General features: G+C 39.1%; 1 protein-coding gene across 1 annotated transcript in view; it reads right to left on the reverse strand.

The window, feature by feature from the left end:
* Window positions 1-26,057, reverse strand: part of SPG11 (SPG11 vesicle trafficking associated, spatacsin) — a 112,640-nt gene that overhangs the window by 75,244 nt on the left and 11,339 nt on the right. Inside the window, exons 5-11 of the mRNA XM_037054510.1 lie at window positions 24,944-25,081; window positions 24,318-24,766; window positions 22,634-22,779; window positions 6,963-7,095; window positions 4,112-4,267; window positions 3,503-3,678; window positions 1,306-1,482 (exon numbers count right to left, since the gene is read on the reverse strand). Coding sequence (XP_036910405.1) covers window positions 1,306-1,482; window positions 3,503-3,678; window positions 4,112-4,267; window positions 6,963-7,095; window positions 22,634-22,779; window positions 24,318-24,766; window positions 24,944-25,081 — 1,375 coding nt within the window. The remainder of the gene's footprint in view (window positions 1-1,305; window positions 1,483-3,502; window positions 3,679-4,111; window positions 4,268-6,962; window positions 7,096-22,633; window positions 22,780-24,317; window positions 24,767-24,943; window positions 25,082-26,057) is intronic.

Consider the following 26,057-nt stretch of genomic DNA (forward strand, 5'->3'; position numbering starts at 1 on the left):
GTAATGAAGCTATTTTTAATATAAATATATATGTTGGATACAGAACTACCCTATTATACATGTATATAGAATTCTATAGCTTCCCTGCTGTTGTAAACATTCATTTTCTTTTTTTTCATTTTCTACATTTATCATACATATTTACAGCCTTTCCCTAAAGTTCTTAAGCATTTTGTCAGAACAAAGGCAGCACAGCAAACAATTTAAGGGAATGCCAGGCTATCACTGGACCAAAACTATTGGTATTTGCTATGATGATTCACTTAAAAACAAAGGTCAATGCAAATAACAACCCTGACATAGTCTCACTCCTCTGCACTTGCAGAAAGTTAGCATGGGTAAGACCCTAATGATGAAGATGAAGGCCACATCTTAGTTCAGGAGCCCTAGCTCTAGGACTTCCCCTCCTCAAATGAAGTAAAACCATGGCCCACAAAGCAAAAGTATAAGCAACTGGACAATTCAAATGTAGGGTATAAGTGGTCACATGAACAATACAGAATGTTCCCCAAGAAATGATGAGGCCCTGTGCAGGCTTTGACATGCAGCCTTAAACCAGAAACACTGTCTACTTCTGACCAAAGCAACAAGTCTAACAGAGAGCAAATGATGGAAACTTGAATCAAAAATATCTTCAAGAAAGTTCTCACGACCAAAAAACATTTTAGTATTATTGTCAGTATTACCCAGTAAAAGCTACACAAATTTCTTAGTCTATGAAACAACTATGAATAAAAATCAATTCTCTTCTTTGATAAAATTTTGGCTTTCTTACTTTATACTCAGTAGGTCAATTCGAGCTCCTGTCTACATCTTATGGGGTAGGGAAGGCTGGGCCATAGTCAACTGTGGCCTTTTGAAGTTACGAATCAGTCATAGCGGTCCAAAGGTGGCCAATACATGTTGAGTTTATTGCATCATAGCAAACAGAGAAAATCTTGTGTCCTCTTGACCAGACACCCAAAGGTTAAAGAAATGCGATTTAGCTCCAATCTGAGCATTGTACTAAAAAATTTAAGCCCTGTCTTTGTATATTTAAAGGGCTAAGTGTGATCCTGTATAAGGCCTTCCATGTCATAAAAACATTCATGCTACCACATCTACATAAAAAGGCTGCATGTCCTCGTTATATCTGTAGTTCCATTTTAACTATGAGATAAAAGATTCACACTGGCTAGAATCAAATCTGACTTCCCAATGAACAGGCAGGCACAAATCGATTCTTATATCAACCAGAAATTATATTAAGTATGCAGAGATTTTGTTCTTTAGGAACTTTAAGATTAAATAAATTATGTCACTCACCATATTCTTTAAAAGCTCGGAGGCCTCCTTTATATTGTTCTTTTTCAAATTGTCAAAGACCAAATCTAGGCCTATTCTAATCAGCTCTTCGAGTCTTTGAGCAGAATGACTATTAATCCTGAAGAAAGTTTGTGCCTCTGGTATTTTGTTGTTTAAAATGGCATTAGCAATAACTTCCTAGGAAAAAAAAGAAAAACATCTGCTTTTTAAGTTCCTTTTTATTTCCTTATTATGATTATCAACATGGACTTACACATTTATCAAGCACCTAATGTAGGACATTTATTGAAAATCTATTACTAGCCCTGGCTGGCATAGCTCAGTGGATTGAGCACGGGCCTGTGAACCAAGGATCATGGTTCGATTCCCAGTCAGGGCACATGCCTGGGTTGCAAGCCAGTTCCCAGCAGGCGACACAGGTGAGGCAACCATACATTGATATTTCTCTCCCTCTCTCCTTCCCTTCCCCTCTAAAGATAAATAAACAAAATCTTAGAAAAAAAAGAAAATCTATTACTAGATTTGGGGCTTTGCACAGGGGATATAAAGTTGACTGAAACACAGACCCTACTGTCCAGAAGCTTTTTGAGCAGAGGGAGACACACAAATAAAGTACTGATTATAGTACTGCATGATGCAGGAGAGGACACAGATATCCCAGTGCTAGAGCGGAGGGTCCTGAAGAGGAGCACCTAAATAAGAGGAGAGACAACAAAGCAAAGGCTTCCTTGTGGGAGATGACTCCTGAGGTAAAAGCTTCACAAGTTAAATGGTCCGCATATTGAGAAAAGAAGACAAGAGTTCCAGAAAGAGAGACAATTATGTGCAGAGGCATAGAAGCAAGAAACAGCATCAAGTCTTCAGGGAACTCCAAATTACTTGATATAGCAGGAGAAAAACACTGGGGAGAAGAGCAAATAAGACTTGAAAGCAAAGCAGAGATTCCATCATGAAGGGCATTGTGTGTGAGAGACAGATTTTATCTTGAAACTTATGTGGAGCACTGAAGGATCTTAAAAGTATGAGGTGAGTATAGATATATATAGATATATATATGAATATTCAGGCAGCAATCTGAAAAATGGACTGAAAGGAATTCAAGCCCAAGATACTGAGGCATTAGGTTATTGCAATAATCCAAGTAAGAAGAAATCAACCATAAACTGAAAACCTAAACCCAAGAGAGAATAGAAAGGAGGCATTCTTAACCAGAAGCTTTAGAGGGGTCTGTAAATCTCATTAAGCCATGTGCAAAATTGCGTGTATGAACACAGGCATACATTCACATGTATGTTTTTGGAGAGAGTCCACAGTTTTCATCAAAGTAAACTATAACCTCCCCTCAAATTAAGAAAATCAGTGATTTTGAGTAAAAAGAGCAGAGGACCATGGATGGAGCTTGGAAGACATTAAAGGGGGGAATAGGAGAGAAGAGGAGATGAAACCTGCAAAGGAGATTGGAAAAGGGAAGCCCAATAAAGTAGAAAGAATCAAGCAATTTTTGGCTAGAGAATGAATAAGAGATATAGCAAATGCAATTATATCAGGTACTTTCCCAGGTCTCCACCCCAAGAACAGCAGTCCTTTGAAACTGGCAATCTCTTAAGCTTATCACTTTTACTCCCTATTGCTACTGATCAGCTGGGTTAAGCTATTTTGGCCTTTGTCTTTCCAGTGCCAATATTCTCCATGTGGATGGAGGGATTTTCCAGTCCCTGGTCCAGCAGATGAGCACAGAAAATTTAACTGGCAAAACACCTTAACTAGAATCAGAGATAGGACTCAGATTAAGTATATTTCCAGGTGATGTCATAAAATACAAGTTTCCTAAGACTAAATCCCCAGCAGCAATCTGAAGATCAGGCAGCATGCTGAAGCCCGAAGTGCCAGGCCCTCACCACTCAGGGCGTGTTGCTGAGGGAGTGCGGCCCCCAGTCCGGCGTTGGGTATTTATCACTGGATCCAAGCAGGCAGATGTGGCACTAAGAGGGAGCCTATCTGTGTTCTGAATTAAATATACAAAGCTTGAAAACATAACTTTGAAGTTGTGCCCAAAGACCTCCAAATATACAAGACCTAAAACCCTTGCCAAAGTGTCTTAATCAGAGTGTACAGAGTCTAGATTCGGTTTCTTCTATTGTTTTCTCAGATCCTCCGAATCTGGCAAATAAAAGAAGTGACAATTACTCATATTTACCTCAATGCTGAGTTTCTCCCATATACTGCTCTCCTTCACTTTGGGGACATTTTCATTTATATCATATTCATCTACAGCATCTGTTAGCTTCCAAGGAAACTTTATCATGAAGGTTCGCAGTTCATTAATATAGCTGGTCAAAATGTTCACTCCTTTTTGTAGATATTCATCTAACTCTATGGAAAACACCAACATACCAATTTTATACACATATAAAAATATGTGTGTATAGAAAAGGGAAGAGAATATATCACAAACTGGTATAAACCTAGAAAATGCCAAAATTCAAACTGTTTTCAAAATTTTAAACAAAAATATCTGAGCTTTTCCTCATTTGAATTTTTCCTCAAAATTCAAACCGTTTTCAAAATTTTAAACAAAAATATCTGAGCTTTTCCTCAAGTAGCTCTGTGATGTAATATAACCTTCTCACAATGATTAGGCCTTTTTGTCAACTTTCATTTCACTCACCCAGTTACACACTGATTTTACCCAACTTTCACAAATGGCACTCCACTGACTTACACACTCTCTTGGAGTAGGCCCACTTATATCTCTGTTCTGACACAGGAATATGACAATTGCACCTTTCCTTGCTGTTATTCTTACCTTCGTTGTGAATAAAAAGCTCCCTTATTTGCTTGTTAAGGAAGGACAGTGTAAGATTAAGCAATTGTTCTGAGAAGTTTTTGCTTTGGGTTTCAGAGTCACTTTCTCTTATTGCTAAGCAAAGTAAATCCAATGCTGGTGTAAGCTCTTCCACATCTGAGAAAGAACCAAAGAAATTAACATGAAGAACACCAGGATACTCCCAATAAAATGTACATATCCAAAAATACCATGTTGCGCCCTGACTAGTGTGGATCAGTGGGATGGGCGCTGAAAGGTTTGATTTCCAGTCAGGGCACATTCCAGGTTGTGGGCCAGGTCCAGTTTGGGGTGTATGAGAGGCAACTGATCGATGCTTCTCCCACACAGGAATGTTTCTCTCCCTTTCCCCTGCTTTCCCTCTCTCTAAAGATAAATAAAATAAATCTTTTAAAAAATATTATTTGGCAATATTTTAAAACATAAAACAAGGACCAATTTCTTATTCTCAAAAAGCTCACAAAACTTTTATAGTTTTATTACCTGCAGACTTTAGCAATTCTACTTACTACTAGTCTTTATTTACTGGTATTACTATTAAATATCATTTTGCTGTATTGTAAGTATTGTACGTGGTATTTTATAAATGCTATCTCATTTATTCCTTTGAACAACCTGAAAGGTAGGTGTTATAGCCCTACCCTTTCCACAAATGAGGAAACTGAGGTTAAGAGAGCTTAACTTGCCCAAGCTAATTTGGAAAGGAAGTGGCAGAGCCAAAATTCTAACTTAAGCCTGTCTGATTCCAAAACCATGCTCTTACACATTCAGGTACAAGCAAGGAGTGTGGACCCCTGAATCCTCCATTTGCCAGTTGCAGGCCCTAATGAAAGATTCCTGTTTATCTCAGTATCAGCTCTAAGACTGTGTCTGTGTGAGTGACAAGCATTGGAAACATGGGTTTTCCTCTGGGAGAGCAGGTAAAGCTATTCCCATGCTTTTTATTTCCAGACTCATTCCCCCTCCCTTTGGGGCAGAGCAATGCAGGTGAGAGTGAACTCATGAGAAATTACAGACCACCAAAAAGCAGTAGTAAATAACGACCATATAATCACTGGTATAGCCCCACTACAAACTAGGCTGTTTTCTATAAATTTGAGCAGATTAAAAAAATGGAGCATAAAAATGTTAGCAATTCAAAAGGGAGGAGATGAAACTCTGTATTCAAAATAAGAGAGAATTTTTAAAAGGTTTTTTTGATTATCATATTTATTTATTCCACCATACCCTCTTCTATCTCCACTGACCCACTCAGCCCCTGAAATCACCACACTTGTTTGTGTTCATGAAAACAGAATGTTTTCAAAAAAGAAAATTTCTAATCCACATTCTCAGTGAGAACTAACTCTACATTGATGGGAAAAGCAGGTTGTCATTTTCTTCATATAACCAGAATACAAACTGGTAAAATTTTTCTGAAGAACAATTTATCAAAACATTTAAGAATATAAAATGTATACCTCACTGACATGGAAATTCCACATCTAAAACTTTATCCTGAGTAATTAACTATATATATGTGAAATATTACAGACACAGCATTTACAGCGCACTGAAAATAACAGTAAAAATTGAATCAATCCAAATGTCTAATAATGTTGGTTGGGTAAATTATAGTAGAAACTATTCAATGAAATTTTATGTTCCCATAAACATCCTGTACAAAATGTCCACAAAGACATTTGGTTCGTGCCAACTCATTTACCTTAACACCATGTGCCATGACCAGCTAGGCTACTGAGGCAAAAAGGGTTATTATTGGCAATACAGCCACAACACAATTATTGGACCAATAAAACGTGATAGTATTTTTAGGTAATGATCCTGTAAACCAAAAGTATGAACAAATGCTATGGGCTGTTTAAACCCAGGGACATTTCCCAAGCATGGATACTCTGACAGGATCAAAGGTCAAGGACCCCTGGGCATGGACCAAGATGATCACTGAGGTCTTTGACAGGACCAAACTTCCAGGACCTTTGACTGTGGATCAAATGTCTCTGTGGATATTTTGGACATGACTAAATTTTGAGGACCTTTGCATTAACCGAAAGTCTCCATAAATGTTTTGGACAGGACCAAATGTTCACTAATCCCATAGCTAATAAGCAAATCTTTTATTAACAAGAAAGATGTTTATAATGTATCAAGTAAGAAAAACTGGGAATATAATACAGAAAACTGTACTTGAACAAGAATTAAATTTAAAAAATAAATTTTTTAAAAAATTTAATAAATAAATAAAACTGAAAAATAGGTAAAAAAAAAAAGAAAAACTGTAAGATTATAAACCTTATATACAAGGAGAAAATACATTTTACTCTGAGGAGAGGGTCTGTACGGCTATCTGGTCCAAAAATAAAAGCTAACTTTCATGTTTATTAAAAATGAAAGCCAAATTCTTGAAAAAGTGTTGGTAATTCAACAGATGAGTCAGGCTGAAAATTCTTATAACAAGTCCCAATCCATAACACAGCCGGCTGTACTGTCACTGTACATCTCTGACAGTTACAAGGGTAGGCAATTGTGCAAACAAATTTTATTCTCTCTTGAATAAAAACCTCTTCAATTTGAAAGATCACCTCTTCCTTGCATTCTAAAAACACAGCACAGTACAGGATATGAACAATAAACACCTCACTTAGAATTAGAACATTTTTAGATTCTTACAACTCAGTTTTTCACAAAGTAAATAAAACCTCATGATTGAGTCTTGGTAAGTAAAGAAATCATCAGAAAGCACAACAATAATTTGAAAGTGATAAAAAGATACAACAATAACAACAAATGTAGACATCTTTATTTTACTTACTTCTTAAATATAAATGAGATGGAAATTGATCAAACTGATCAGGTACAGAAGATTTGGAGGATGGATTCAAAAGATTTTCCTTGCTCTTCAAAAAGAAATTTACTGTGTCCAGCTGACGATTTTCTATCCCAGCCTGAAATGGGAGAAAATCAGAAAAAAAATTACAACAGGAAAAAAATCAGGTTACAATTATTTTCTTTCAACTTCAGAACTTCATGTGCTGACACTGAAGGCGCAAGGTTACCTTTCCCTTGCAGGTTCTAGTGAGGACTCTGACAATGACTAATAATTATGCAACCTGGGCAAGTCTCCATAACCTTTCTGAACATCAGTTTCTGTTTCAGTAGAAACAGAAGGTGAGATTAGAACGCCCTTCCAGCTCTCCTGTTCTCTAATTCTAAAACAATTCAATGTTAGGTACTTGTGGATCAAGTACCTTACAATTAAGTTATAGTCTATATGAATTAAAATGTTAAGGTTGTATGATATGAAAAGCAGGCTAAAAACAGACTCCCATTTCTGACTAGGATTCTTGAGAAACCTCTCTATAAAGAATATTTTTTAAAAATCTGTGTGTATCTTTAAATGCTCAGTTGAACAGAAACGTGAGAAAAATTCTCAGGGGATAAAAATAGGAGGAGAAAGACAAATTCTGCAAAGCAACTGCGCTCTAAAGCCAACTGCTGCCTGAAGTCATCTGCAGACCTCTGATGGACTAAAGCAGGGATTGGAAACCCAAAAGCCCACCAATCAAATCCAGCCCGGCCAGATTTGGTAAATGCAGCTTTATGAACACAGCCACACCCATTCATTGACACACTGTTAAAGGCTACAATAACACAATTGATTAGTCTAAGCAGAAACCACATGGTCTGCAAAGCCCAAAATATTTACTATCTGGCCTTCACAGAAAAAGTGTGCCACTCCTAGTCTATAAAGAACTGTTAAGAACCACCTAAAGAACTTATGAAATGTGCCGAGTGCTGAGCCCTGCCCCCAGAGTTTCTGATTTCGTAGGGCTGGGATAGGGCCTGATAATTTGTATTTCTCAAAAACCCCCAGGTGATACTGATGCTGCTGGTCTAAGGCCAACACTTTGAGAACCAATGGGCCTAAGTGCTGGGTGTTGACAGGCCAAGCAGGCTGGGGCAAGAAATACTCATGTAAGTTATGTATGGAGGGAAAAAAAAGGGATAAACCTGGGGTCCATTCAAAGTGACATTCTGAAAAAAGCTAAACTAGAAAAATTACTTCCCTCATAGAAAGACCATAAACAAACTATGCTTTTGCTCTGAGTGGTGGAAGAAAAGCTTGTATTGTGAATGATTAAATAAAAAAATATTATTGTTAAGAGATATATGCTAAAGTACTGAGAGTTCACTTTACTATTTTTTGCAGTTTCTCTGTAAATTTGAAAATTTTCAAGATATTACTTTTGAAAACAATGACCCAATAAAAATTCGAGAACTAATATAAAAATTGAAATTATATACTCAATGGATGTGTTTAATATCAAATTAGATATAATTGAAAAGAACTGGAGAAATTATTCATAATGTTAAACTAGCAGAAGTTAAGAGAAATTGAAAAAGTATGAAAATTCTAACTACTTCTGATTGAACTGTCATTGTGACAAGTGGAAAATACACATTTAATTTGCAGGTACAAGGCACATTTATGAAAATGGGACTACTTACTAGGCTATAAACTGAGTCTCAACAAATTTTTAAAAATTAGTATTGCCTTGACCTGTATGGCTCAGTAGGTTGGTGTAGTCCCTCAAACCAAAAGGTCACTCATTGGTTGAATTCCCAGGCAGGGCATATGCCTGTGCTGCAGGCCAGGTCCCCAGTTGGGAGCACGTGAGAGGTAACCCTATCAGATGTTTCTCTGGCACATCGATGTTTCTCTCTTTCTTTCTCCCTCCCTTATCCTCTCTCTAAAGTAAATAAATAAACAAAATATTTTAAAAAGAAAAATCAATGAAAATTAATATCATATAGACTAATATTTTCCCAACTAAGGATCCCAACTTATTAGTGAGACATACAATCACAGTGAAACTGTAGAACACTCAAATCAATATGATTATAAAACATGACTCAGGGAAAACACAAAGACTACCCTCAAAGGAATGATAGCTGATTTCTCAATGACAATGGGATCCAGAAGGAGCAGGACATTATCATGACTGTGCTAAAAGAAATCAGTTACCTACCTCAAATTCTATACTCAGCAAAAACATTGTTAAAAAATTACAGAAAAATGTGGTTTTGTAAAACCCCACAACGCTAACACAAGTAAAAAATGAGTAAATGAAGTTAAAGCAAATGGACTAGACTTATACAGAAGGGTAGTTACTAAATTTGGGCTTATTAATTTAAATATGCATATTATACATCCTAGGACATATGTAGAAGAACATAAACTGAACATTTAATATCCTAACTAGTAGAGGGCACAGGAGCTTCTGAAGTATTAGTAATAGTTTATTATTTTTTAAGATTTTATTTATTTTTAGAGGGAGGGGAAAGAAGGAAGACAGAGAGAGAGAAACACCATTGTGTGAGAGTGCCTCTTACAGGGCCCCAACAGCCCCCAACCAGGGACCTGGCCATGGCATGTGTCAGACTGGGAACAGAACTGGTGACTTTTCCATTCTCAAGCCTGTGCTAAATCCACTGATCCACACCAGCCAGGCCAGTAATGTTTTATTTCGCGACCTACACAGTGGTTACAAGAATTTCTGCTTGGTAATCATTGGTTAAATTGTCATATATTCCTATACTTTTAAAATATATTTCAAAATTAAAATAAAATGGAATAATGTGGTTTATTACAGTAACAGATTAAAGGAGAAGACTCATAAAATTATCTTAATATATTCAGAATAAGTATTCAATACAATTTGTGCCCACTCATGGAAAACTCAAAGCTGGAATAAAAAGGGAACTTAATCTTCAAAAGGTTTTCTTAACATACACACACAACTTCTAATTAGATACTACAAGTATACTTTATAAAAATCAGGAATAAAATAAGGATGCCCAGTGTTACTTCTGGATCTATTATATTAGAGGTCCAAGCAAAAAAAAAAAAAAAAAAAAAAGCTCCTCTGCGAGACTCCTCTGGCGGTGTGGCCTGTGCTTGGGCATCGCGATTTCCAGGACTTCCGCCAAGATGGAGGCATAGGTGGAAACACTGTCCTTCTCCCACAACCAAGGTTTGGAGAACAAAGACACAGCCAAAGAACAGAAAATTGAGTTATACAGCAGTCGGACTACAACTAACTGTTCAACTGGGACAGTAAGAGGGACGGAGCCAGCAGTGGAGCAGGGTCGGGCAGGACAGATCCCCAGACCTAGGCACGCAAGTGGCCCGGACCCAGTCAGGGTGTGGGGCAGACTGACCTCGGTCACACATTCACGCACAGTGAGACGGACCATGCAGGCCCCAGAGGGGGAACCCAGTGGTGGAGGGCTGACGGCGGTGGCACACTCGCGTGCAGTGGGACGAAATGCGCGGGCCCAGGTGACGGTGGCAGCTGCCGCGCCTGTGGCGGCGGCGGCAGCGGGAGGCGGCAGACGGGACGCCATTGCTCCTCTTTGACCCCCAACCCCACATAAAGCATCACAACCCAGCAACTCAGTTGCCCTGCTCTGGTGAACACCTAGGGCTCCGATCCTGATACCTAACAGGCACAAACAGCCCAAAAGATGGCACAAGAAGAACTCAAAGTCCCAGAGCCAATAACTCTAAGTGACCAACAGATTGCCAGCCTCTCAGATGCACAATTCAAGACACTGTTTATCAGGATGCTCACAGAACTGGTGGATTATAGTCACAAATTAGAGGAACATATGAAGGCTAAACTAATTGAAATGAAGGGAGATGTCCAGGAAACCAACAGCGATGGAAAGGAAACGGGGACACAAATCAATGGAATGGACCAGAAGGAAGAATGAAACATCCCACCAGAAAGGAATGAAGAAAGGAGAATTCAAAAAAATGAGGAGAGGCTTAGGAACCTCCAGGACATCTTTAAATGTTCCAACATCCGGATTATAGGGGTACCAGAAGGGGGAAAGAAACAGCCACGAGTGGAAAACGTATTTGAACAAATAATAAAGGAGAACTTCCCCAGTCTGGCAAAGGAAATAGACTTCCAGGAAATCCAGGAAGCTCAGAGAGTCCCAAAGAAGCTGGACCCAAGAAGGAACACACAAAGGCACATCATAATTACATTAGCCAAGACCAAAATGAAGGAGAGAATCCTAGAAGCAGCAAGAGATAAGGGGACAGTCACCTACAAAGGAGTACCCATCAGACTCTGAGCGGATTTCTCAAAAGAGACCTTACAGGCAAGAAGGGGCTGGAAAGAAGTATTCCAAGTCATGAAATCCAAAGACCTACAGCCAAGATTGCTTTATCCAGCAAAACTTTCATTTAGAATGGAAGGACAGATAAAGTGCTTCTCAGATAAGGTCAAGTTCAAGGAGTTCATCATCACCAAGCCCTTATTATATGAAATGCTAAAGGGACTTATCTAAGAAAAAGAAGATGAAAAATATGAACAGTGAAAGGACAGCAAACTCAGAGTTATTAACAACCACACCTAAAACAAAAGCAAACCAAGAAGACAGCTAGATCAGGAGTGGAACCATAGAAATGAAGAACACATGGAGGGTTAGCAACAGGGGAGTGGGAGGAGGAGAAGGGGGGAGAAGGCACAGAAAATAGCATAGACAGTAGGTAGGAAATAGATAGGGGGAGGGCAAGAATAGTGGGGGAAATATAGAATCCAAAGAACTTGAGACAGGTGGTTATAAACTAAGGGGGGGGAGAATGGTGGGGGAGGGAGTGTGCGGGTGGAGGGGAATGAAGGGGGGAATAGAAAAACTGTAATGGTATAGTCAATAAAATATATTTTTTTTAAAAAAGCATGACAAGGAAAAAGAGTAAAAAGAATAAGAATTTAAAGAGAAGAAACAAAATTGTATTACTTTGATATTAAATGTAAATTAACTATATGAAACTTCAATAAAATCTAACAAGTAAATTATTAGAATTAATAAGAAATTAGCAGATTTGCAGGATATAAAATTCAATATAGAAAAGTAAAATGTATTTCTATATACTGCTGACAAAATGTAAACTAAAATTATGCTATTTATAATAGCAATAGATAGCATTTAAATATAAATATGTATTCTGTATATTTTTATAGTATTTAAATAGAAATATATATACATATATAACATGTAAATATAAACACACACCAAAGCCAAAGCTAACAAAAAATCAGGCTCTTACTGTAAAAATTGTAATTTTTAGTGGAAGACATAAATGAAAACCTAAAAAATCTGGTAGAGAGATTATGTTTACGGATAGGAACATTAAATATCCTAAAGATGTCAATTCTTCCCAACTTGATATATAGATATAGTGCAATTCTAATAAAAGTCCTAACAGCTTTTCATGAAACTTGAAAAGCTGATACTGAAATATGGAAGAAGGTTAAGAGAAAGGAAGAATAGCAGAAACATCCCAAAGAATAATAAAGTGAGGGGTTTATAATTAAAAGAGAATGGAAATGACTTAAAAGACAGACTGAGACCAATGAAACCTAGAAACAAACTCATGCATATGTGTAAACTTGGCAAGACAATTCAGATCAGTGGTAAAAGGAATTTTGAAAAAAATTGTGTTGAGATAAATGGTAATCAATATGGGGGGAGGGGAAAAGGTCTCTACCTCATACCAGGCATAAACATACATTCCAAATGGAAAAGGACTTACATGTCAAAGTCATAATTTTAAAATTTAGGAAAAAATATGAAAATATCTTCATGACTTCACAATAAAAGTCACAAACTATTTTTAAAAAGCTGATTAATTAAACTACATAAAAATTAGAAATGTGGACTTCCAGTCAAGATGGAGACATAAATAGACACACTTCACCTCCTGGCGCAACCATAGAAAGAATTACAACTAGATCTCAAAATAGCACCCAGAACCATAAAAAAATTGAGTGTTACGGAAGCCCGACAACCAAGGATTTAATGAAGCCACATTCATCCAGAAGGGCAGAAGGGGTGAGTCATGGCGACAGGCAGAGAGGTGTGGAGACGCAGTGTGGTGTAGAGAGCGGGTGGCAGCAGTGGAACGGATGGTCCCATATTCATGCACGTGGATAAAAACCTTGGGAGCAAGTGATCCCAGCCCCAGGCCAGAACACACAGCTCAGGATTCCAGCACCAGGAAGATAAATTGTCGTTAACACCTGGCTGTAAAAACCAGTGGGGGTTGGGGCAGCAGAGAAAACTGCTGAATTTTTAGGAGACTACGTTTAAAGGGATGCAGGAACTTAGAAGGTGTATCAACCCACCCACTCTGGGATTAACCACCAGGCAACAGCTGGAAAGGGCACCAGTTGCACATGGGAAGTAGGTGAAGTGACTGGAAATTGGCTGAGTACTGGGCAAATGTCTGGAAGCCAGGCAGCTAACTGTCCCCTCTCTGAGTCCTCCAACACAGAGCCACAAAACACTGAAATGAGTTGCCCTTACCCTGGTGATTACCTAAGGCTCCAGTCCACACAATTTACAGTGTGCTACAATAGGTTAGTGCTACTAAGACAGGGAGTCAAAGCAGCTCTACCTAATACACAGAAACAAACACAGGGAGGCAGCCAAATTGAGGAGACAAAGAAACATGGCCCAAATGAAAGAAGAGAACAAAACCACAGAAAAAACTAAATGAAATGGAGATAACCAACTTATCAGATGCAGTCAAAACACTGGTGCTCAGGGACTTCCGCCAAGATGGAGGCATAGGTGGAAACACTGTGCCTTCTCCCACAACCAAGTTTGAATACAACAAAGGTTTGGAGAAACAAAGACACAACCAAAAGACAGAAAATTGAATTATACGGAAGTCCGACTACATCTAACAGTTCAACGGGGACGGTAAGAGGGGCGGAGCCAGCAGCAAGCAGAGTCGGGCAGGACACAGCCCCCGACCCAGGTGCGCAGGCAGACGGGAACCAGTTGGGGTGCGGGGCAGACCGCGGGCGCATATTCGCGCACAGTGAGACAGACCACGCAGGCCCCAGGGGGCGAGGGCTGACGGCGGTGGCACACTCGCGTGCAGTGGGACGAAACGAGTGGGCCCGGTGACGGCAGCAACTGCGGCACCGGTGAGGGCCGTGGCGGCAAGCGGCAGACAGGACGCCATAGTCCCTCTTTGACCCCACCCCCACACACAGCGTCACAACTCAGCGACTTAGTTGCCCTTCGGCACCGGTGAGGGCCAAGGCGGCAGGCGGCAGGCGGCAGACGGGACACCAGTCCCTCTTTGACCCCGCACCCACATACAGCGTCACAACCCAGCGACTTAGTTGCCCTGCAAGACCAGTGAGAGCCATTGTCCCTCTTTGACCCCGCCCCCACATACAGCGTCACAACCCAGCGACTTAGTTGCCCTGTTCTAGTGAACACTTTAGGGCTCTGATCCTGCTATGGAACAGGCACAAACAACCTGAAAGATGGCACAAGAAGAACTCAAAGTCCCAGAGCCAATAACTCTAAGCGACCAAGAAATTGCCAGCCTCTCAGAAGCACAATTCAGGACACTATTTCTCAGGATGCTCACAGAACTGGTTGATTATAGTCACAAATTAGAGGAACAAAGTTACAAATTAGAGGAACGTGTGAGGGCTGGACTGATTGAAATGAAGGGAGATGCACAGGAAACCAATAGTGATGGAAAGGAAACGGGGACTCAAATCAATGGAATGGACCAGAAGGAAGAACAAAACATCCCACCAGAAAGGAATGAAGAAATGAGAATTCAAAAAAATGAGGAGAGGCTTAGGAACCTCCAGGACATCTTTAAACGTTCCAACATCCGAATTATAGGGGTACCAGAAGGGGGAAAGAAACAGCCACGAGTGGAAAACGTATTTGAACAAATAATAAAGGAGAACTTCCCCAGTCTGGCAAAGGAAATAGACTTCCAGGAAATCCAGGAAGCTCAGAGAGTGCCAAAGAAGTTGGACCCAAGAAGGAACACACCAAGGCACATCATAATTACATTAGCCAAGACCAAAATGAAGGAGAGAATCCTAGAAGCAGCAAGGGATAAGGGGACAGTCACCTACAAAGGAGTACCCATCAGACTGTCAGCGGATTTCTCAAAAGAGACCTTACAGGCAAGAAGGGGCTGGAAAGAAGTATACCAAGTCATGAAATCCAAAGACCTACAGCCAAGATTGCTTTATCCAGCAAAACTTTCATTTAGAATGGAAGGACAGATAAAGTGCTTCTCAGATAAGGTCAAGTTCAAGGAGTTCATCATCACCAAGCCCTTAGTATATGAAATGCTAAAGGGACTTATATAAGAAAAAGAAGATGAAAAATATTAACAGTGAAAGGACAGCAAACACACAGTTATTAGCAACCACACCTAAAACAAAAGCAAACCAAGAAGACAGCTAGATCAGGAGTGGAACCATAGAAATGAAGAACACATGGAGGGTTAGAAACAGGGGGGTGGGAGGGGGAGAAGGGGGGAGAAGGCACAGAAAATAGCATAGATGGTAGCCAGAAAATAGATAGGGGGGAGGGCGAGAATAGTGGGAGAAATATAGAATCCAAAGAACTTGAGACATGTGGTTATAAACTAAGGGGGGGAAAATGGTGGGGGAGGGAGGGTGTGGGTGGAGGGGATTGAAGGGGGGGAATAGAACAACTGTAATGGTATAATCAATAAAATATATTTAAAAAAATAAAAATTAAAAAAAAACAAAAAAACACTGGTGCTCAGAATGCTCAAAGAACTCATTAAGTATAGCAACAACATAAAGGAAGAAATGAAGGTTACACTAAGTGAAATAAAAAAAAATCTTTATGAAACCACCAGTGGAAGGAGGAAGCCAGGAGCCTTCAAATCAATGAGTTGGAACCTAAGGAAGAAATAAGCATTCAACCAAAACAGAAAGAAGAAAAAAGAATTCAAAAAAATGAGGAAAGGTTTCTAAGACACATCAAATTAAAATGCCTATGGTTAAAGATAAAGAGAAAATCTTAGAAGTAGTAAGAGAAAAGCACTACATCACCTACAAAGGAGTTCCCATAAGACTGTCAGCTAATTTCTCAAAAGAAACTTTGCAGGCAAGAAGGATTGGCAAGAAGTATTCAGAGGCATGAAATGCAAGGACCTAGATTACTCCATCCAGCAAAGCTATAATTTAGAATGGAAAGGCAAATATAAATTGCCTCCTAGACAAGGTAAAGGAGTTCATCATCACCAGGCCATTAGCACATGAAATGTTAAACAGACTTATTTAAGAAAAAGTAGGTGAAAACTATGAGCATTAAAATGGCAATAAAATCACAACTATCAACAACTAAATCTAAAAAGCAAAGAAAGCAAATAACCAGAACAGGAACAGAATCATAGGTATGGAGATCATTTGGAGGGTTATCCACTGGGAAGCAGAATGGGGAGAATGGGAGAAAAGGTACAGGGATTAAAAAAGCATAATTGGTTTTTTAATTCAACAATAGTTGAATTAAAATTCAACAACAGTCAAAACTAAGAATCATTATTTGAAGATATATTTATATGGAGTAAAATAAAAGAAAGGGATGGTTAAAATTTTCAGAATGGCACTTAACTCTGAAGCTGGGTGAGTGAAGTAAGGAAATAGAATGAGAAGGAGCACAGTAGGTACAAAATAAAGAATAGTGTAGAAAATTAAGAATAGTGTAGAAAATGGAGAAGCCAAAGTACTTACATGCACAACCCATGAACATGAACTAAGGGGGGGATTGCTGGAGAAAAGGGGGGTAATGGGAGGAGGAGGCAAAGGGGGAAAAATTGGGACAACAGTAATAATATAATCAATAAAATATATTTAAAAAATGAAAATAGTAAAAGGATTATAAGATAGTCAAAAAATGAGAAATGTGGTGAAGAAAGTAAAAAGACAAATCAGAATATATTCACCAAACAAAACACTGGTATCTAGAATGTATAAAAAACTCCAATCCACTAAGAAAAAGACAAATACCCTAAGAGAGTAAAAGCTTAAACAGTCACTTTACCAAAGAAATCCAAATTCCAACATAATATTTATATAAAGATTTGTTAATGTTAATATATAAACATTATATTTATAGAAACACAAATAAACATTTATATGTTTGTCTATATAAACATATAAATATATATAGATGCAGAACTGTAATCAGGGAAATGCAAATTAAAACCCATCATACCATAAGACAGGCAAAATATTTAAAATTTTTATTAAATTTATTGGGGTGATATTGGTTAATAAAATTATATAGGTTTCAATGTGTTTTTTTTAAGATTTGTAAAGTTTTTTAAATTTTTATTCATTTATTTACTTAGATTTTATTTATTTACTTTTAGAGAGAGGAGAAGTGAGGGAGAGAGAGGAAGAGAAACATCAATGTGCGGTTACTTCTCAAGTGCCCCCTACTGGGGACCTGGCTTCCAACCCAGGCATGTGCCCTGACTGCAATCGAACTGGTGATCCTTTGTTTCCCAGCCCAGCACTCAATCTACTGAGCCACACCAGCCAAGGCGCATTGTGTTTTGATAGATATTAGATAAAGAATATGTGGTACATATATACAATGGAATACTATTCATCCATAAGAAAAGATGAAGTACTGCCATTTGTGACAACATGAATGGGCCTTGAGAATATCCTGCTAAGCAAAATAAGTCAGATGGAAAAAGTCTAGAACCATATGATTTCTACACATGTGTCGCAAAAACTTTTAAAATCTGAATATGCCAGGTGCTGGCAAAGACATATAACAATGAGAACTCACCTATGATGCTGGTAAGAGCACAAGCTGATAAAACAACTTTGGAAAACTACAGTACTATCTAATAAAGTTAAAGATGCACATGCCCTATGACCCAGCAATTCTACCACCCCCATAAAGAAACTCTTGCACAGTGCTACAGAAGATACACAAGAAACTGTTTATAGCAACATGGTTTATAACAGAAAACAACTGGGAAAAAGCTAAAGTTGAGTAAATACATATTTATACAATAAGTTACTACAAAGGGGTGAAACTGAATGAATTACAATTATATGAAAGAACATGAATAAATTTAAAATTGTGTTGAGTGAAAAGAAAAAAGTAGGCCCCAAAAGAATACACACAGTGATTCCACTTCACACAAAATTCAACAACAGTCAAAACTAAGAATCATTATTTGAAGATATATTTATATGGAGTAAAATAAAAGAAAGGGATGGTTAAAATTTTCAGAATGGCACTTAACTCTGAAGCTGGGTGAGGTAAGGAAATAGAAGGAGAAGGAGCACACATTAAAAAATATTGCTGATAATCACCCTGGCTGGTGTAGCTCAATGGAGTGAGCAGGGGCTGTGAACCAAGGGGTCGTTCAATTCCCAGTCAGGGTGCATGCCTGGGTTGCAGGCCAGGCCTCCAGTGGGGGCTATGTAATAGGCAGCTACACATTGATATTTCTCTCCCTCTTTTTCTCCTTCCCTTCCCCTCTCTCTAAAAATAAATATTTTTAAAAATATTGCTGATAATCTAGTTCTTGCCAGCATAATGGGTAAAATGGTATTTGTTTTATTATTGTGTTATCACTTATACATATTCACTCATTCGTGTGTGGGGGGCCAAAACAATGCTATATATTCCATGAAGTCCTAATTAAACTCACACACATGCACTTACATTGTGTAATAGCAGAGGCTCTGCATTCACGCTGCCTGGGTCCAAATCCTGCCACTATAACCTACTGTCCATGTATATCTGAATTAGATTTCCTAACATTTCTGTGTTCCTACATCTGTAAAATGGGGATAATAGTCATATTTACCTATAGGGTTGATAATAAAATTATGGGGTAACACCTGAGATCAACATTAATATTTAGGGAAAAATGTATAAGGAAATAATCTTAATAGCAAACATGATTACTTCTGGATAATAGATTTACACGTGCCAAATTTTCTTTTTCCTGCTATTACTCAAGTCTTCTTCTTCTTTTTTTTAAGTATATTTTATTGATTATACCATTACAGTTGTTCTATTCCCCCCCTTCATTCCCCTCCACCCGCACACTCCCTCCCCCACCATTCTCCCCCCTTAGTTTATAACCACCTGTCTCAAGTTCTTTGGATTCTATATTTCCCCCACTATTCTCGCCCTCCCCCCTATCTATTTTCTACCTACTGTCTATGCTATTTTCTGTGCCTTCTCCCCCCTTCTCCCCCTCCCACGCCCGTTTCTAACCCTCCATGTGTTCTTCATTTCTATGGTTCCACTCCTGATCTAGCTGTCCTCTTGGTTTGCTTTTGTTTTAGGTGTGGTTGTTAATAACTCTGAGTTTGCTGTCCTTTCACTGTTCATATTTTTCATCTTCTTTTTCTTAGATAAGTCCCTTTAGCATTTCATATAAGGGTTTGGTGAAGATGAACTCCTTGAACTTGACCTTATCTGAGAAGCACTTTATCTGTCCTTCCATTCTAAATGAAAGTTTTGCTGGATAAAGCAATCTTGGCTGTAGGTCTTTGGATTTCATGACTTGGAATACTTCTTTCCAGCCCCTTCTTGCCTGTAAGGTCTCTTTTGAGAAATCCGCTCAGAGTCTGATGGGTACTCCTTTGTAGGTGACTATCCCCTTATCCCTTGCTGCTTCTAGGATTCTCTCCTTCATTTTGGTCTTGGCTAATGTAATGATGATGTGCCTTGGTGTGTTCCTTCTTGGGTCCAGCTTCTTTGGGACTCTCTGAGCTTCCTGGATTTCCTGGAAGTCTATTTCCTTTGCCAGACTGGGGAAGTTCTCCTTTATTATTTGTTCAAATACGTTTTCCACTCATGGCTGTTTCTTTCCCCCTTCTGGTACCCCTATAATCCGGATGTTGGAACATTTAAAGATGTCCTGGAGGTTCCTAAGCCTCTCCTCATTTTTTTGAATACTCCTTTCTTCATTCCTTTCTGGTGGGATGTTTCATTCTTCCTTCTGGTCCATTCCATTGATTTGTGTCCCCATTTCCTTTCCATCACTATTGGTTTCCTGTGCATCTCCCTTCATTTCAATTAGTTTAGCCTTCATATGTTCCTCTAATTTGTGACTACGTTCCTCTAATTTGTGACTATAATCTACCAGTTCTGTGAGCATCCTGATAAATAGTGTCTTGAATTGTACTTCTGAGAGGCTGGCAATTTCTCAGTTGCTTAGAGTTATTGGCTCTGGGACTTTGAGTTCTTGCGCCATCTTTCAGGTTGTTCGTGCCTGTTCCATAGCAGGATCAGAGCCCTAAAGTGTTCACTAGAACAGGGCAACTAAGTCGCTGGGTTGTGACGCTGTATGTGGGGACGGGGTCAAAGAGGGACTATGGCGTCCTGTCTGCCACCTGCCGCCACGGCCCTCACCAGTGCCGCAGTTGCTGCCGTCACCGGGCCCACTCGTTTCGTCCCACTGCACGCGAGTGTGCCACCACCGTCAGCCCTCACCCCCTGGGGCCTGCGTGGTCTGTCTCACTGTGCTCGAATATGTGCCCACGGTCTGCCCCGCACCCCAACTGGTTCCAGTCTGCCTGAGAGCCTGGGTCGCGGGCCCTGTCCTTCCTGACCCTGCTTGCTGCTGGCTCCGCCCCTCTTACCATCCCCGTTGAACGGTTAGATGTAGTCGGACTTCCGTATAATTCAATTTTCTGTCCTTTGGTTGTGTCTTTGTTTCTCCAAACCTTTGTTGTATTCAAACTTGGTTGTGGGAGAAGGCACAGTGTTTCCACCTATGCCTCCATCTTGGCGGAAGTCCTCTCAAGTCTTCTACAATGATATTTTGCAGTATAAAAAGTAAGTTTTTCAACATATGGGTGCTGGAACAACTGAATATCCACATGCAAAAGAATGAAGTTGTATCCCTTCCTCATACCATATACAAAAAATTAATTAAAATGTATCAGAGACCTAAAATGTAAGAGTTAAAACTATAAAACTCCTATGAGAGAAAATCTCAGATTAGGAAATGGTTTTGTGGATATGACACCAAAAGCACAAGTAATAAAAAAAAAACTGACTTCATTAAAATGAAAAACTTGTGTTTCAAAGAGTATCATCAAGAACATGAAAAGAAAATACACAGAAGAAAATATTTACAGATTTTATATCTCTTAAATGTCTAGTTTTCAGGACACATAAAGATAAACACAAAGAACTCAATTTAGAAATGGACAAAGGATTTAAATAGACATTTCTCCAAAGGTCAATAAGCACATGAAAACATATTCAACATTATTCATGAGCAAAATGCAAATCAACATCACAATGAGATACCACTTCATTTTGATTTGACAACCACTGGGATGGCTATATTACAAGTGGTGAACAGTAAGTGTTGACAAGGATGTGGAGCTATTGAAATCCTCATATATTGCTGGTGGGAATGTAAAATGGTGCAAATACAGTGGAAAATAGTTTGGTGGCCCTTCAAAAAGTTAAATGACCCAGTCATTCCACTGCTAGACCTATACCCAAGAGAAAGGAAAACATGGTGACACAAAAACCATTCATAGCAGGATTATTCATAATAGCCCGAAAGTGGAAACAACCCAAGTATCTATCAACTGATTTATATAGTGAAGTATTATTCCACCATAGAAAAGAATGAAGTACTGAAACATACTAGGTTCATATTACCACGTGGATGAACCTAGAAAACATGCTAAGTCAAAGAAGCCAGGTACAAAAATCCACGTATTTTAAAACTACAATTTATATGAAATATACAGAAAAAGCAAACCTAGAGACAGACAGATTTGTGCTTGGGAATTAGGAGTCCTCAAGGAATAGGAAGTAACTGCTAATAGGTACAGTTTTGGGGGGGTGATGAAAGTGTTCCGGAATTAGATGGTGGTGGTGGTTGCACACCTCTGAATATACTAAACATCACTGAACTGTAGATTTTAGATGAGTGAATTTTATGGTTTGTGAATTATATCTCAATAAAGCTATCATCATTTTTTTATTAACTTCCACTTTTTGACTTCAGGGGCTGTGTGGAATAGTAGAAAGTGCCCTGACTTTGATTCTAGCTCCTGCCTTTATTAGCATGGCTCTGGGCCACTCATTCAACCATTCTGAGCCTAAGGATTTCATCTGAAAGATGAAATGAAAAACTACCCAACCATGTGGTTATTTTAGGACAAAATTAGATAATACATTTAAAAAGAGTATTTGTGAACTAGAAAATGCTATATAAATTCAAATGATACTGTGCCTATAAGTGACTTAGAGGAGTAAGGACTACAAGGAAAGAATTAAAAAATCACCCTGTTCAAGCTTGCTGTAGCTTGCTTCCATTTCATTTAGTCTCATCAGTTCATTGTTGCCTCCCTTTCTTGTAACTTTTGCTTCCTTACATAGTGTTTGTTATAATCTTATATCTTAAAGCGCAAAAGTATAAACTGCTAAGCAGAGTTAGGGTAATGAAATAGCCAGAAAAAAGCAAATGGATGGATAAAGACTATTGTTCCTTTTGCTGCTAGGTTAAATAAATTCTCCCAAATCAGCCAAATAAGAGTATATGACAAAAAAATAATCAAACAAAGTTCTATGGACATTTAATTCTGTTACCTCTAGTGCATGTATGGGGATCGAGCATCTTCCCCAACCATTGAGATGGCAAAGAGAGTCCACAGTGCTGGCACTTCCATGGATCATTAGTCTATTTAAAAACTCCTCTTGAGTAAAACCAAACAAAATCAGAGACAGTCCATTTTCTACAGGAAAAAAAAAGTTAACTTTAATAAATTAGTAGGATTTGGGTTTCAGGAGTATGACAGGAATTAATTTCTTTTAAAAAACCTTTTTTATTTATTGATTTTAGAGAGAGATTATGGGAGGCAGGAGGAAGAAGGGGGAGAAAGAGAGAGAGAGATATCAATGAGATATCTCTCATTGATATCCACTTATTTATGCATTAATTGGTTGCTTTCTCATATGTGCCCTGGCTAGAGACTGAACCCACAATCTTGGGTGTATCAGGATGACATTCTAAAGAACTGAGCTACCCAGCCAGGGCCAGGAATTAATGTCTAATTATCCAATACTTACACTATAATTACAAATAAATTTATTGGACATCAGGTATTATTATGATCTTAATTAACTCATCATGATTTTTTAATGTTTTTAAAGTATTCTATTTTTAAAATGCTGACTGACCATAAGGCAAATTCCAGTAAGAATGCAGTCTATTAAATAGCACTAAATTTCACTTTTCTATTTTGTATTATCTTGTACAATTGACGCATGGAATTTTTAACTATTTAAAGACATGTTACATTTCTGGTTTACTAAAGTGAAACAATTAATAGAATGCTCCTGACACAGAGAAATACATGATTACCAAAAGTGGGGTACTGAGGACACACATGGTATGTTCGGTCATAACATTCAGTAGCTTTGTAGGAGGTTATGGAATTAATGTGTATCTGAAATATCAAACCCAAATGCCTACAGGGACCAGGCAGGTGGTAAAAGACACGCAAGAGGAAGCTAACTGGAAAGAAAAGGGCTCATCTAAAAGAGTTGAAAATCAGCTCCAACCCATAAATTACTCTCCAGGAATGCAGGTCCAGTGTTTGCCAGATCTTATAATTTTTCAGGAACAGTTGGAAACCCAGATTTTGTGTGAAGTCCTCTAATTTTACATGTTTATAATAAAATATTTTTTAAGTGTGAATAGTACAAGCCAAACAAAATAAATCTACAGTTCATACATGGCCCATGAGCAGCTAGCTTACAACCTGTGTTTGTATGGACGTAAGTCAAATGAAGACTCCCTGTATAAAAAACAAACTTTACTACTCTTAAACTTTCTCTGACTTAGTATCTTAACATTTACCTGAGCAGAAATCATATGAGAAAATGAGAGTAACAACAAACTTCCTCTATGAAAGATTATCACTTAGAAAATAGAGTAGGCACTGCCCTGGCTAGTGTGGCTCAGTGGGTTCACTGTGAACCAAAAGGTCATTGGTTCAATCCCAGTTGGGGCACATGCCTGGGTTGCAGGAAAGGTCCCCACTTGGGGTGTGGAAGAGGCAACCGATCAATATTCATCTCACACATTGATATTTCTCTCCTCTTTCTCCCTCCCTTGTCCTCTCTCTAAAAAACAAAAAATAAATAAAATCTTTTTAAAAAAGAGAGAGAACAAAGTAGGCACTAACACCAGAGGGCAGCAAAAGTAAAATACATTAAGAGAAGCACACGTCCTCTCAGCAACAGACAACCTGACACAAGACATTCTCACCTGTCAAAGCAAAGCACAGTTGAGGGTCTCCACTATTGTCTACAGGAATACACTTATTGCCAAGGCAAAAGCACTGCATGCCTTCAGTCTCCAAATCCCAAAGGACAATGGTGCAGCCTTTCCCCTTCACTGCCCAAGTAAACAGTGCAGTGAATCCTGTCACAGACATACACCTAAGCTCGATGGGTTCCTCTTGTTCACTGATGTACATTCTTTTCCATGCTCTCCCTGGGTCACCGGTCTTGGCATGATCTTTCTGTGAAAAATTATACTGACTGCACATTATGTCCTGTGGAATGAAGGCCCAAACTGGCACACTGGTGCAATGGTTATTAGATTCAGGGGGCTCCAGATGCAAAATATCCTGGAACCACGGAGCATAATGGGAAACCTTCAGTTTGGAACTACTTATGGTTTCATTCAGTGATAACAGCTGGGCTTTCCAAGACCTGGAAGACAGGGTAGAACTCACAGCTATTACAAGGGAAAGGCACAAAGTAAAACACTCAAAAAAGAACAAGCTGCACTTTTTCCAAAAAGTACCTATTATTGTTAATACATTTAGTGAAAGGGTATGGAGCAAGACAAAAAATAATAATAAAACAAATCCAAAAACATTTCTGTACCTATCAACTTGGAAGGAAAACTTGGTCAGTTTCATGTTGTAGTCAGAATTAACAGGATCATCTTCATCTATCCCTTTAGGGCCTTCAATAGGAATATCTTCCAGAATTTTCTCACAAAGTAGGTGTCCTGGGTGTTGCCTACATTTAAAAATAATAGGCACAGTCAAAAGTTGAGATCAAGTCCAAACCTGTATTACTACTGCTCCAATTAAAAATTGGGAGCTGAGAGGCAGGTATGTATGTCACAGAGAAGGAAGAGTACAGACAATAAGTTTCCCTGAACAGGTTTCCTACTTATCTCCATTACTTAAAGCAGAATGATAAAGTCAGTTTTAAGAGTTTAACCCATTTTGTCGGTTATCGACTTCTGCCAAAATGGAGGCATAGGTGGACACACTGTGCCTTCTCCCACAACCAAGTTTGAATACAACAAAGGTTTGAAGAACAAAGACACAGTCAAAGAACAGAAAATTGAGTTATACAGCAGTCGGACTACAACTAACTGTTCAACTGGGACAGTAAGAGGGGCGGAGCCAGCAGTGGAGCAGGGTCGGGCAGGACAGATCCCCAGACCTAGGCACGCAAGTGGCCCGGACCCAGTCAGGGTGTGGGGCAGACTGACCTCGGTCACACATTCACGCACAGTGAGACGGACCATGCAGGCCCCAGAGGGGGAACCCAGTGGTGGAGGGCTGACGGCGGTGGCACACTCGCGTGCAGTGGGACGAAATGCGCGGGCCCAGGTGACGGTGGCAGCTGCGGCACCTGTGGCGGCGGCGGCAGCAGGAGGCGGCAGACGGGACGCCATTGCTCCTCTTTGACCCCCAACCCCACATAAAGCATCACAACCCAGCAACTCAGTTGCCCTGCTCTGGTGAACACCTAGGGCTCCGATCCTGATACCTAACAGGCACAAACAGCCCAAAAGATGGCACAAGAAGAACTCAAAGTCCCAGAGCCAATAACTCTAAGTGACCAACAGATTGCCAGCCTCTCAGATGCACAATTCAAGACACTATTTATCAGGATGCTCACAGAACTGGTAGATTATAGTCACAAATTAGAGGAACATATGAAGGCTAAACTAATTGAAATGAAGGGAGATGCACAGGAA

The sequence above is a fragment of the Sturnira hondurensis genome, unplaced genomic scaffold, assembly GCF_014824575.4.
Source record: "Sturnira hondurensis isolate 20B ecotype Veracruz unplaced genomic scaffold, ASM1482457v3 Scaffold0008196, whole genome shotgun sequence".
Taxonomy (NCBI): Eukaryota; Metazoa; Chordata; class Mammalia; order Chiroptera; family Phyllostomidae; genus Sturnira; species Sturnira hondurensis.